This window comes from Meleagris gallopavo, chromosome 7, assembly GCF_905368555.1.
Source record: "Meleagris gallopavo chromosome 7, MGAL_WU_HG_1.1, whole genome shotgun sequence".
Lineage (NCBI taxonomy): Eukaryota > Metazoa > Chordata > Aves > Galliformes > Phasianidae > Meleagris > Meleagris gallopavo.
In genome coordinates, this window is record NC_139410.1 from 3,619,651 (window position 1) to 3,632,965 (window position 13,315).

Sequence of the window (13,315 nt, forward strand, 5' to 3'; positions counted from 1 at the left end):
CCTTCCACAGCATTTTTCCTTGGAATGTCAATGCTTTCTACTTTCAACCAAACTGCAGGCCAGATTTGCATGGCAAAACAACTACATTGAGCACTTATGGCCATTCACTTGGATTAAAATGTTGAAGTGATTACAGCTAATAAAAACGCTATTTCTAAACCTCTGAAGTGATATTACAACTCCGATGGACCATATGGTTTCGGTGTATTTATACTGCAGTGAGCTCCTCGGGGCGTTTTTCATGTCAGCTGTGACTGAGGAGGTGCATCGGGCGCACGTGGCAGGTTTGGGTGGCAGGCGACCTCTGTGAGCTGCTGCCCACCCAGTCTTTCCCCACTGCCACATTTACTCCAGAATTTCAGTATTCATTCCCAGTTCCGGTAATCAAACATGGGTGTATCTGGCAATAATTTATGCAAAATTACCTGAAGAGAGACTGTTTTGCCAGCAACAGCAGATGCTATTCTAGAGGCACGTGTTTCATTTACTAGAACCACATCCACGTGCTAACAGCACTGAGCTCCATCATAATTTCTCCCGTGTCATCAGCAAGTCAAATCTGCTCTGCAGTTCCCCAAAAGCAAACAGGAAACATCACTGACTAGTACACGACGATACACATGACTATCTTGTAACACCAGACTTACTGTTTCGACAGATGACAGGAGAGCCTTTGAAGAAGGGCACTAAATATTTTTAATTCATAGGTGGCTGCCATATTCACGTGTTCATTTTTTCACTGAATTACATCATGAAACAGAAGTACAGTTATATTAACCCTATTGTAACCCTGACATTTTGTGCAAAATGGGGCCTATTAGTAGCTTAAAAGTAGAGGTAATATAGTGTAATATAGTGCTCTCTACTTCACTGACAGCACTACTCATCGTGCATTTATAGCTCATACAAGGACCCTTGACAAGGGAGAGAGAACTAGGCAAATGCGTTAGCAACTGTGAAAATGAGATAAAAGCTACTGACTTTGTAACCTGTAATTCACCAAAAGCTTTTTCTTCATTTTTCTCCTTGAGTAAAACACATACTTTAAGAGACAAAAGGTCCATTTTTTCCTCTCAGTGCACACATGTGAGACTCATTAATGTTAATTGGATTTATGACTGCCCACTGAAAAGAGCAGAAACCAAAGATTTCACATTTGCAGGGAAACAATCAGAGGAACAATTTCTTGTGCGTCTAGCTGATGAAGAGATGAAGAAATAATGGATGAGTCATTTCACATTCTGATTCAAAATTCTGAAAATAGATGAGATGAAGACACTGATTTCTGCAAGGGTCGCGCTCATGTGAAGGATTCTTTCTAAGAAACTGATCTGAACCTTCAAGTGTATCCGTGCTTCTAATTACCTAATGGAGAATAGATCATGGTCTCTGAATTGCAGTTATACAGATTTGTAGCAGTAATTCAATTTGGCAGGTGTAAAATACAAGTGTAATTCCTCTGTCCTCCCTGTAGTCTTCAAAGAGACACTGAATTTGAGCCATTTGATAATTTCCTCCATATTGTAGCTTTCACATTCACTATGCATCAAACTTCTGATAGATCATTTTGGAAGGCGATTATACATGGCTACATTTACTCTACTAATCAATTTCAATATAAATCCAACATGCATCTCTTGACTACTCTGTGATGTAGCTTTAGCCACTGCTTGATCCACAATGACCAAAAAGCTTCCAAGCAGGATCAAAACCTCTGCTATTTGTGATGGGAGCAGAGGAGAACACAGAGCCTTCGTGTAGACAGACTTGCTCTATGGGGACTTCTACAAAGCTGGTCTTCTATCAGCCTCCAATTCATTTGATGGCATTATCTGAACCACTCCTGGAGTGTTTGAACCAGTCCCTTCTTACAGAAAAGAGAAGGGGCTTTGACGCTTTCCCTCAGAATCATATTTAAGTAAAACACAGACAATAAGAACATTATAGCAAGTTGTATTATATGTAACATTAGAAGAAGTTAATACAATATCATACCACTGCGTTAAAAAATAGGTCTGAATGTAGACAAAACATAGGTATTTTATATGTGGGTATGTGTATGTATTTGCATCTAAGTATAAAACAAAGACACAAACAAACCGTACCTACTGTACGATGGGATGCAAATTATCTGGCCAATTTCCTGGAAAAACTCAGGCCATGGAAACCTAGCACTATCCATCCCACAATATGAGAACTCTGCAAGTTGAAGAAAACTTGCTGAGTTTTTTCTGTTTTTTTTTTTGTTTGTTTGTTTTCTCTGCTATATTCTGTATCTCCTGCATTACAGAGGAAAAAAAAATAGCTATATACATCAGAATTGGATCTCCGCACCCGGTTTATGCACTGAGCAAAAGGTTTGGCAAAAGAGCATCCCTAACGCTTTCCTAGATATCCATACCTGCACAGCAAACTGACCTACATTTAGAAGATCAACAGATGAACAGAGTGTAGACTTTGGAAGTTCTTCATGCTTCTCAGTTCAAAAGCACGTAAAAACTTTCCTCTCTGTTGTACAGTTGAGAAAACATGAGGATCAGGACAGGCTGCTGCTTCCCAGATTTCTTTGCCAATACGGAGAAGGCATCTGTCCATGATGATGACTCAATAATACTGGATTTCTTCCTCTCTGTCAATGCCAGACAATCAGCATACAACCTCTTTAGAAAATGCTCAGTTTGATCTATCTTGCCTCTGCACGATAATGTTCTACCAAAAACAAATCACTTCTTTATCAATAGTCCTCCTGAGTGCCTTTTAAAAACCTTTCCAAAATTAGGAGTATACTCGCCAGCACTTTTTAATATGAAAAAGTGTAATCAATAAAATACTGCTGGTAACTCAGATGATTTACAGGAGGTGGGGGGAATTAAATATGAATTAGTTTGGAAGAGTTCCGAGTCCATCATCTTTCTTAATTATAAATTGGCTATGAATTGCATGACTCAGCTCAGGAATGCCTGAAAAGAAATCATCAGTAGATTCAACAGTTGCGCTTGATTTATTTCTTGGAGCTACAAGAAACACTATGTTTTGGATCTCTGATGGTTTAGAAGATCCGCAGAGAAAGCTGATGGTGATGCTTCTGTCAGCTACACATGAACTGGAACGAGGGGAGAAGAGAGTAATCCCAAAAAGCTGTGAGCAGAACGTGACAACGGCATGCCTTGCTCCCCAAAGAACCTCATCGTGGCAGAATAAATTCAAAGCCACTCTCCTATAGATTGAACTCGAAATCATGACATGACTGAGGTTGGAAGGGACATTCAGTTTTGTGCCTTTCTTAAAACACTGCTGTGTAGATTAAGGCTGCGCAGTAAAGTTCTGAGCGTCTCCAAGGATGGAGATCTGACAGCCTCTCCACAGCTTGACCACTCCCAGAGTAATTTATTTTTTTCCATTGCACTTGATCACAGTTTCTCATACTCCCACATGGGCCCACTGCCTCCCACCACACTACTCTGAGATATCTGCCTTACCAAAACCACTTTGAATCTCTCAAGTTCCTCAATGAACAAAGCAGACACTATTGCCACTGGCACAATGAATATGCAGGGAAGGGCAGAACTTTGCCACTGAGCTATTCTCCCCATCACCGAAGCAATCACATCAATTACCTGTTTGCTATTATTTAGTAATTTCTCATTTTCTCCGTACTGGGTATTTCTGATTCCTTTGCATACCTATTTTATATTATTCTCAAGCTTTTTGCTTTAAAAATTTAGGTTCAGGTTGCCTTCATTGAGAGCTTCACCAAACCACTGTTTAGATCAAAATGCCACACAGAGTCAGGATTGTCCCCAAAGTTTTAATGCCAGACATTTTATGAAAACCCACGTTACTAAGCAGCAATTGATAAGCCATTCGCTAATGGGTATTGTGGTCTCCTGCTAGAAACACTTTCAACTGAAATTAAATACTTAGAAACTGCAGCTATTTGAACAGCTAACCTAAAAGAATAATTACATTCTGCCATGTAAATCAATTTGTAAATCTATTTACTAAAACTTTATGGAAACTAATACAGAGTAAAATAATCTGATTTTTTTTTTTTTCTTTTTAAATGCAGTCTCAGACACATAGGTTCATTTTTCTGTAGAAGGACGTTATCAGTAAGCTGGAAAGACAGCACTTTTCCTATTTCAGAAAAGTCTTCTATAGCTGGTAAAGAGCTCCATAGATGTTTTGCAATAAAAAGTTGTAAAGAGGAAGACCTGGCCAAGACTTGCCCAACCTACAGAACGTGGCTATGAGCTAGATGAGAGAAAGGCAGCAATTTGAATACTAGAGCCAGGCCTGGCCCCAGCAGGAGCAGCCTGATCACTTGCTATTTGGGGAAAGGAGAGTCTAAAATTACCACACTGACAAAAAAAATTCATCTTCAAGAAATGCAAATCAGCACAGAGAGACAAAAAGCCTGACCAGTTCAAATGATGTTCCTAAATCTTTTGTACAGCTAGAGAATACTGATGAGAGACTAAAAAAAAAAATCTCTCCGAGTTCCTCACCTAAATCTAACTGTTTTCCAAGGCCTTTTTCAAGAATCTGAAGTCAAAGCCCTGGCTGTTGGCAAATGCAAGCAGGACAAGAACACCAGGGTAGAAAGTCAGGTTGACTCCTTAAGTCTTATTTAGGCATTTGCTCTGAGTGCAGCAGGGGAAGAAATTGCAATTCCTTTCTTACAACGCTACCTGCACAGCTACTAGAGGTTGGAACCTGCATTTCCATACTGAAAATATTTGGGAATGTGCTCTCTGAACTACTAAAGAAACAGGGCTGCACAGGAATTCACATCCACACACAGCTTGGATGCTCAGAAAAAGCATTCTGTGCCAAGGGCAAAGGAAACCCTCCGCCCAGCCTGTGCCCCTGCCAGTCCTCAGGGGAGGGGAACTGCAAACACATCGTAACCAAATAAATTAATTACTGTATGAGTTGACAAATCGAGTTCCCCATTGCCTTCAAGCAGTTTCTGATCTCTCTTGGAAAAACAAGGTTAAACACGACAAGCTTTGTGCCTCCTTGTGAGTAAATGTTGTTTTGTTTACTTTTTGTTTTTTTTTTTTTTTAAACAACATCAAGCTCCAGCTCATCCTGGAACAGTCTCTCTCCAGTGCCAGAGGAAGAGTGTTTGTTCTCTCTCCAAATACGCGTGGCAAAATAAAAGGGTCTGATTAGTGCTTGTTTATAGCGATAGGCCAAACACAGCTAAATTAGGAAGGCTCACTGTCTCTCCCATGCTCACATTTGAATCACAAGTAAAAAAGAAAATCATCTCAGTTTCCCTGGTCACCAGGGTAAATAATCTGTGCAACAAATAAGGCCATCATCATCATTCACTGTGTTAAGATATTAAATAATAGAAAAATACCACAGATTGATTTCACGGGATTATCTACCCCATTCCTGTATCCCAGGATGCATCTATCCATCCGCTTTGCTTTCTGCAGGAACTAATTGTTCTCCTGGCACGTCTAAGGGCCAGGCAGAAAAAGGAAGTATTTTCATTGCCACCAGTCAGGGGTATCCAAGACCTCGCAGTTAACTTGGTCGAAAGCCCTGCTCAAAAACCCACTGTGCTAAGCTCCGACAGCTCTTCATCTCAGCGCCCTCCAAGATCTGCTCCTTGCTGCTGAGCAGTTTTATCAGCGGCGAATCCCTACAGTTAGCAGGCAGGAAGCAGCCCACAGCCTATGGGAGAGGTGAAGCTTCCAGAACTCCAACCTGTACATTGAGAAGGCTCGGTAACAGGGTTGCAGAAGCCTATTGAAACAAATAATAATAAAAAAAAAGACTGGTTTTGAATAGCCAGAAACACACTTGCTGTTTTCTAGTTAGTGGATTCGAGCAGTGTGTTAAAATTAATGTTCAGTATCTCTGAGCTACAAGATTGCTATGGATATTTGCATCTGAAAATATTCAAGGCAAAGGCTCTCCTTACGCTTTAAGGCCTTGATCTGGAAAAAAACCTGAACAAGTGTACTAATTTAACCATGGTAATAGCCTAATTACATCCAACAGAATACCGATGTGTTTGAAGTTTACCATGCATTTAATAAGCTTTTACAGTACAAAAGCACAGTCGTAACTCTACTTGAATCAGACACTGCCCCAGTTTAAATCTGTTGCACATCAGAACCCAGCTCCTACTATTCTCTGGACCAGACCACGCGTTCCTATGGAGCCTGACGCAGATGAAAGTGCTGAGCACATGCTGAACTTCCAAAATTAAGCAGAATGTAATGTGGTAAGAGGAACCACTGCAGGTGAGCACTTTCTTCTACAGCTGAATTTGAATTCTGTTCATATAAACCAACCTCAGCTTTGAGAGCCAGAAGATAAAACAAGAATAGCAGGAGTATTTTATTCTCACTGCACGAGACTCGTGAGGTTTTAATAACCTCCTGTTCACCAGCGGAGAACCAATCCTTCTGAAAATACTCTGAATAGGTGCTCTTACCTAGAGCCTTATACAATGCAGCGAGTCACTTGCATTCATATGAATTAATGCAAGAAGTAGAATAAAGATACAATCTTACTGTTAATTCCATGCTATTAAATTATTCCATTGTTTTCTCAGTGGCTGCTTCTCAATTGTTATTTAAATGGCACTGATTAACTGTTCAAATTAACTTAAGTAGATTTTGTTGTTTAAAATTTTTAATGAGTTTGAGCTGCTTTCACAGAAAAAGTTTGAACATTTCCACATCCAACAATCAGCTCATGAGCACAGAAAATACCAAAGACATAAAGAACGCCATGGGACACAAGATATCAAAGTAACAGGTGACATTCATTTCCCACTCCACCAAATTTCAGTACACGGCTTGACTTTTTGCAGGTCACTGCCACATAACTTCAGGTTCAAGTGTTAGACCCTAGCGAGCCTGTGGCACTGATGCTACACGCCCGTAGATGCACGCTGCATACTTTAACACTGATTGCTCACAACTACCGTATGCAACTGAACAATTGTGTGGTGTTCAGCTCAAAATGCCCCAATAGGTCCTTTCAGATCATGGGGGTGCAAGCCTGCAGTTAAGGATCAGTTGAGTGAGGTACCAAACAGCAATTGTCCCACCTACAGCTCCTGTCTTGGTACGTAAGATCCTCAGATACATGTTACTTGTAGCATAGAAGCTCTCTCTTTAAATATATATTCCATGTATCTGCTCGTAAAATAGATTTCCATGTCCACCGCAAAGTGCTTACTTTAGTTGATCTGGAAATACAACTATGTTCTACAAAATGTGAAAGAAATAAAGGCAACAAGACAGCCTGAACAACAGATGGCATTTTCACTATACACAAGTGTAATCAATATCTGAACTCCACGGAGTTTTTATAAAACTAAGGCCTAGAACTCAAACACACACAGACGTATAAAATATTCAAAGCAGCTTAGTTCCATAAACATGAGTATGAGGTAGATGTTGGTAATGGTGTAAATGGACATCCAACAGCTATTTAAACAGACCTGTAGCTATGCTGTATGCTAAATGCCAACACATGTTCCCTGCGCTCGTGTCACAGCTGACTTGGAGCCACAAAGCTCTCCTGTGCGGTGGGAACATGGATGGAGCTGCTGCTTTATCTTCACAAGGCACATCAGACTGAGCTCAGAGCTGAATCAACTCAGCAGCACAGGTTCCAGTCTGAGAACATTCATGCCTGTCACCCTTGGAGCAGGGACCACTACGCATCTTCTATCTCTGCAGTCTTCTGTGTACATACAGCTGAATGTACAGATGCATATGTACGTACATGTAGACGTACACAGAGAGTTGAGAGAGATGCTACTGTTGTACAAAACAATGGATTTCTGTGATCAGCACATCACAATCCTTCCCTGACCTACTACATGTAACAGGGCATTACTTCTGATCACCAATGGAGAAAACGTATTTGTCCAATTAAACATGAACAGGACTTCCACAGCCAGTTCTCCATCCCTATAAATCTTGATGAAACAGGCACGAAGGTACCTAGAGGTGAAACAGCAGGCATTCAGTCTCTAGACATGTCCCAGCTATTCAGAAGACCAAATTAAGTGTCACTGTTTCTGCTGACCAGCCCCAACTCATACGCATGACTAGCACAGTTTCTTGCTATGTATGGTTTATATTCTGAAAGACAGTGTAAGGATTTTGCAGATCTGTGGCTGTGACTCCAAACAGCTATTCTTTCACACTAGTGTCAACACTTACTGAGATTATCAACTGCCAAACACCACCTCAGAAAGGAAGATGAATTACATAAGAAGACTAATGCCGTCTGACCTCTGTAAGACAAGGCATAAAAAAGCACACGCTAAGAATATGAACATTTTTGGAGATCCTTAGACAAAAAGGAAGAGATGCCGCAAAGGGAAAGGTATAGATAACTGCTTTCACTAAGAAAGGTAGTGAAAAGCTTCAAAGTCACTGAGAATGAACCCTGACAATAAATGGCCAATCAGGCCCACATTCATTGACTAAACGACCAAGAAATAAGCATTATTACACAAAAACACAGGAAGAGCATCAGAACATTACCTTTGGTATGTTTTTCTGACCCCCATCATAAGTCCTGAGTTTCTAGTTTAAAAATTGCCTGCAGCACAAAGGACAGGCAGCGATCTGTTCATGCACATCGACGAAACCAACAACATCCTTTCTAAAGGGTTGAAATTACACCAAGTACTTCAGCAGCAGATTAGCTATCATTATGAGATTACACCTATTTGAAAAATGCTTCAGATGGCAGGAACTGCCATAGGAGAAAATAAAGCCTTATTCAAGAGCCCAGATACCACCAATTTCTTTTAATAGAACTCCTACATTTTCCAAAGAAATTTACGAGTTTAGATGCTATTCTTCCACAGATGCTGAGCCTCCTTCACATCAATTCATAATTCCTATTTATTTTCCTAGTAAGGAGCAATGGATTATAATTGAGTAAGTGTGCCCTTCATGCACTGAGCAGTTATTCAGGCCCATTACAGAGTGCTCATACTGCAAAGCTGTACCATCAGATAGTCAGAACCACACGAGATACACGTTCCTTCATTCTTCTCCATTATCTCACTCAAAGCTCGTTCACAAGTTTTTCTCATGTAATGAAAGTGCTTTTCATGGTAGTCTATTTCCCTCGGATTGCTTAAATACATCCTTTTCTTCATTCCTTCTCATGCCTTTCCTCTTCCCTCCGCGCATCCTGGCTTGCCTGACAGAACTGGGGTCTCTCTTCTCCTAGTTTTTACTTTCACCTCTTATTCCCTTGCTTCCGTTTCCCATATAACTCCATCTCATCTTTCTGCACTCAACAGGCAGTACAGCTATGCTCTACTAGGGAAATGACCTGCCTGTGAATAAGGCAATAGAAACAATGCAATTTCCCCCTTTTTACCCAAAAGGAGCTATCTGATCTTCTCCATTGGGAAAAGTGAGGTTTCCTACCTCCCCAAGGCTTAGCAGCAGGATGTTGGCTGGCTCTTGAACCCTTAGCCAACACAGGGACAAGGAAATCTCACAGTCATGAATGGGAAATCTGCGTAGAGGTTCAATTTTTTATTATTATTTTTTTCTTTAAACCCTTCTTCTTTTGCAACCAAAGCAGAAAGCACAAAGCTTTGTGCTTCATGTTCCCTGCCTGGTGAGCAGGGCCTCCTCTTTCTTCCCATTACCTTTTGGGAGCTTTGAACCAAAACTTTTTAAAGCTTTAAATTAAATGTGTGAAACAGAACCCTGTCAAAGGACAACCGGGTAAGAATCAAGCAGGGACAAACACATGGGAAAAAGTGTTTCTTGAATCCTCCTTTGGAGAGTGGGGCAGAAAGGAACAGTTGCAGATGAATCTCAGACCCCTCCAGAGCAGGACAACAGGCAAAAACCCTAAGGATTTTCCTCTCCAGAAACCTCACGAGCTCCAGTTTTGCAGACAGGCTAACGTTAAACCATGTAAAGACAGAATCTAGATTCAATCTTGGCAGGAGGTTTTGGTGATACAAAGGCACATATGCTGTTAAGCATTTAAGCGCAGTAGTGAGAGGGGGAAAATAAACAACCAAAAACCCGGCTTCATCAGTTGACTATGAACCAGCACTACTTGCTATAAAACTCTAGCAGAGCACACAGAGTCTTAGGGGTTAGAGCTCCTCAAAAGGAGCAAGGCTAATAAATGTGCCAGGTTCTGCACAGAGGCAATCCTACGGTGCATGAACAGAGGCTGTTCTCAGGTTCTCCTCAGCTTATAAGAGAGCAGGGATTTTCAGAAAACATGGGTGAGGAGCACAGAAGAACACAGACCAAATATTTGAAAGCAGAATGAGAAAATGTGCCCGAGTAAGAGCTGCTCTAAAATACTTCTGGCTTTCAGACTTAGACATCACTAATTTTCCTAGGCTTTTTCTAGGATAGAAGACACCAAAAACATGTTGAGAAAGCTGGTGTTCTCATTAGAACTTGTAGAGGTGTATTCTACTCTGTGTTAGTAAAGATTTTCACCTTTGTAAGGCTGAAATCCTATCTACAGGAAAAGCACTCAAACCTCCAAAATGATCTAACATTTGATTTTCCAGTAGAGGCTGTCTGAAATCTACTTCAGTGCCTCACAACTGTTCATCTGAGCCACCCAACCATGCCACACTGCAACAATATGCGTACCTACTTGATAGCAGAACTCACCCCAACACAAATAAGTCTCGATGTCTGCATCTATTCCATTTGTTTCACAGCTAGGGACTTTGCTATGCTGTTAAGAGAGCAGACATCAACAACACTCTCCCTTTCTAACCCAGTGAAAACCATCAGTCCATACCACTCCCTGCCTACAGCAGAAGCTCTCAAAGGTAAGGGCTCTAATGGCAAAATCCTAACTAGTGCTGTTCTTCCCCTCCCCCCCAAGCATCTACTCTGTCTTACTGAAAAGCAAGGTTCAGTTAGATTTCTTTCCAGAGTGTTTCAAAGCCTGTACAGTATGTTTGTATGAAGTTTAAGATGAGTCTCCGCAAACACATTTTGATAACTAATGTTTTCTCCAAAAATAAAAATCCAAACTCTTTTTATATCAAGGAAAATAAAAAAAAAAAAAAACCAACACTGCTGAAACAGGATCAATTACGAACTGCAAGATGATGTGCAGTCCCTAAGTTACACCAGAGCAGTCTCAGCTTGCCAAACGTATCGTGACTGAAACTGTTCTGCAGAGACAAGGCGATGCTTCATGCAATTATTTCAAGTGTTCTGAGTATTACTACAGTAGGTCTTGGGTTGGCAGCTGTGACAGCGAGATATTACACACACATTGCCATCTCATGGATGCTACAAATATTTGGTTAAAGTTCCAAGAATGTATTTCCTCATAGAGAAATAGGCAGAAGCCACAGCACATAAAATTGTTGTAAGATTTACAGCATGAAAGCAGGAACTTTACACTTGAAACCATCCAAAAATCTGCCTCGGATTCTCTCGTAGTAGTTACTATTTTTACGACTTGGCTCAGCCTTGCTTTAATCTCTTTATTTAGGAAGAAATTGCAAGCTTGCCAACTCCAGCAAATGTTAAGTACTTCAGTAAATTCCCCATCAATATAGGGTGTGCATTCGAGGGAATGGGAAGACGGGCAGCGAGCCCTGCTCCATCTCCTGCAGAAGGGATTGGGGAACAAGAGAGAGACGGCAGCACGGCTGAGCCCCGCAGCCCCTCCCGCAGCACAATGGAGACAGAACGGTGCCCAGCCTCATGTGGGCAGAAGGGCACGCACTGGGCTGAGGTGCCCCTCTTTGCCGGCTGAAGTTTGGGGAGCGACAGCACAGCAGGTCAGCACAAGGCAGGAAGAAGAGATGCTAAGGCAGCAACGCGCTTGTGTCCGCACAGTGACAGAGCTGATCCGCTGCACAGCCATTCCCAAGTTAGCTAGCCAGGTGCTCTTAACTGATCGATCCCTTCCAAACCTGGAGTTTTGTTTTTTAAGTAACTCGGCAACCAAACCAGCTAGCACAAATTGATAGGGCTTACAAAGCCGCTAGCAAAGAAATGAAGCTTCGCACCCAAAGAGCCTGTACCCCAAGTAAACAAGTTTCTGCTCCTCGCTTCACTTCCAGAGTGGGACCTCCCTCTGCCCTCTGTGCCCGGGGAGATGCGAACCGCCTGGTGACCGGCACCTTGTCCCCAGCACCAGATACGCACTGGTCGCGTCCCCGGACAGCTTCAGCACTCGCACCGGGGCTTCACGCCGTCGACCCCCGTGCAGCTCGCAGAGCCCTGCCCACCCCGGGATGCCCATCCCCAGCCGTCCCCGCCGGGCTCGCAGCCACCGCCTGCCCAACCGCCGCGCCGAGCCCGGAGCGCAGAAGCCGTCGCGAACCCAGCGTGGGAGGTGCTGGACAGAGGCGCTGAGCCCGGCCGTCCGCAGTAGGGCTGCGCCCCACCCCCGGCATAGCAAGGCACCGCCGTACACCCCTACAGATATATCTAGCGAGAACGATAACGAAAGCGCCCGGTCGGGACTCCGGCTCCCCGCAGCGGCGCCGACACACACGCAGCAGTTTGCACCTCGCCGGAGCCTCCGCTGCGAGGGGCAGGGGAGCGCGGGGCGGGGGATGCGGGAGAAGCCATTACCAGAGTTTTGTCCCCGTTCTTGCTGAGGGGGCCTCGAAAAACTCCCTTGATGTTGCGAAAGTGCCCGTTGCTGAGGTGCGCCGAGCTGATGACGATGTAGTAGCACTCCATGGGGCCGGGGCTCCCCGGGCGATGGGGGCCCTCTCGGGAGCCCCGCGGCATGCGCGGCCCCGCGGCTCACAGCCGGCACGGCGGCGGCTGGCGGGGGAGGAGGAGGCGGCGGCGGGGGAGGACGAGGAGGAGGAGGAGCGGCGGCATCGCCGAGGCTTCGCCGGCGCCGTGTGAGCCGCCGCCCGCGGCGGGCATAGCGCTGTTATAGCGGGCGGCCGTGCCGGTCCGCTGCGCCGAGCCAATGGCAGGGAGCCACCGGGCCGGCGGCGGGCAGGGGGGGACATCGGGCACACGCCGCCTCCGCCGCCCCCCGGGCCCGCAGGTAAAGGGGAGGGACGGGGGGCGGCCGGGAAAAGCCCTCGGCCCGCCCCGCCGGCCCCCTCCTTTCATTTTTTCCTCTCTTTTCTTTACTGGGCGGGGCGGTTTCCGCGCGATCTGGGGGTGGGGAGGGATGCTCGGGGCCCTCTCCCTCTCTCCTCATCCTCTCCCGCCGCTCCCCATCTCTCCACCCTGCCGCCGCCTCTTTTTCTCTATTTCTACATCCGCGTTATCATTGACGCCAAGCCGGGCTCACATGCCTCTTCACCCGGCGAGGGAACCCAGCG

At 44.1% G+C, this 13,315-nt stretch overlaps 1 protein-coding gene across 1 annotated transcript in view; it reads right to left on the reverse strand.

The window, feature by feature from the left end:
- The window catches only part of ZNF804A (zinc finger protein 804A), a 132,719-nt gene extending 119,772 nt beyond the window's left edge, over positions 1-12,947 (reverse strand). The window contains exon 1 of the mRNA XM_085228419.1: positions 12,600-12,947. Within this exon, the coding sequence (XP_085084545.1) occupies positions 12,600-12,761 (162 nt within the window). The 5' untranslated portion in view covers positions 12,762-12,947. The remainder of the gene's footprint in view (positions 1-12,599) is intronic.
- Between the last annotated feature and the right edge of the window lie 368 nt (positions 12,948-13,315).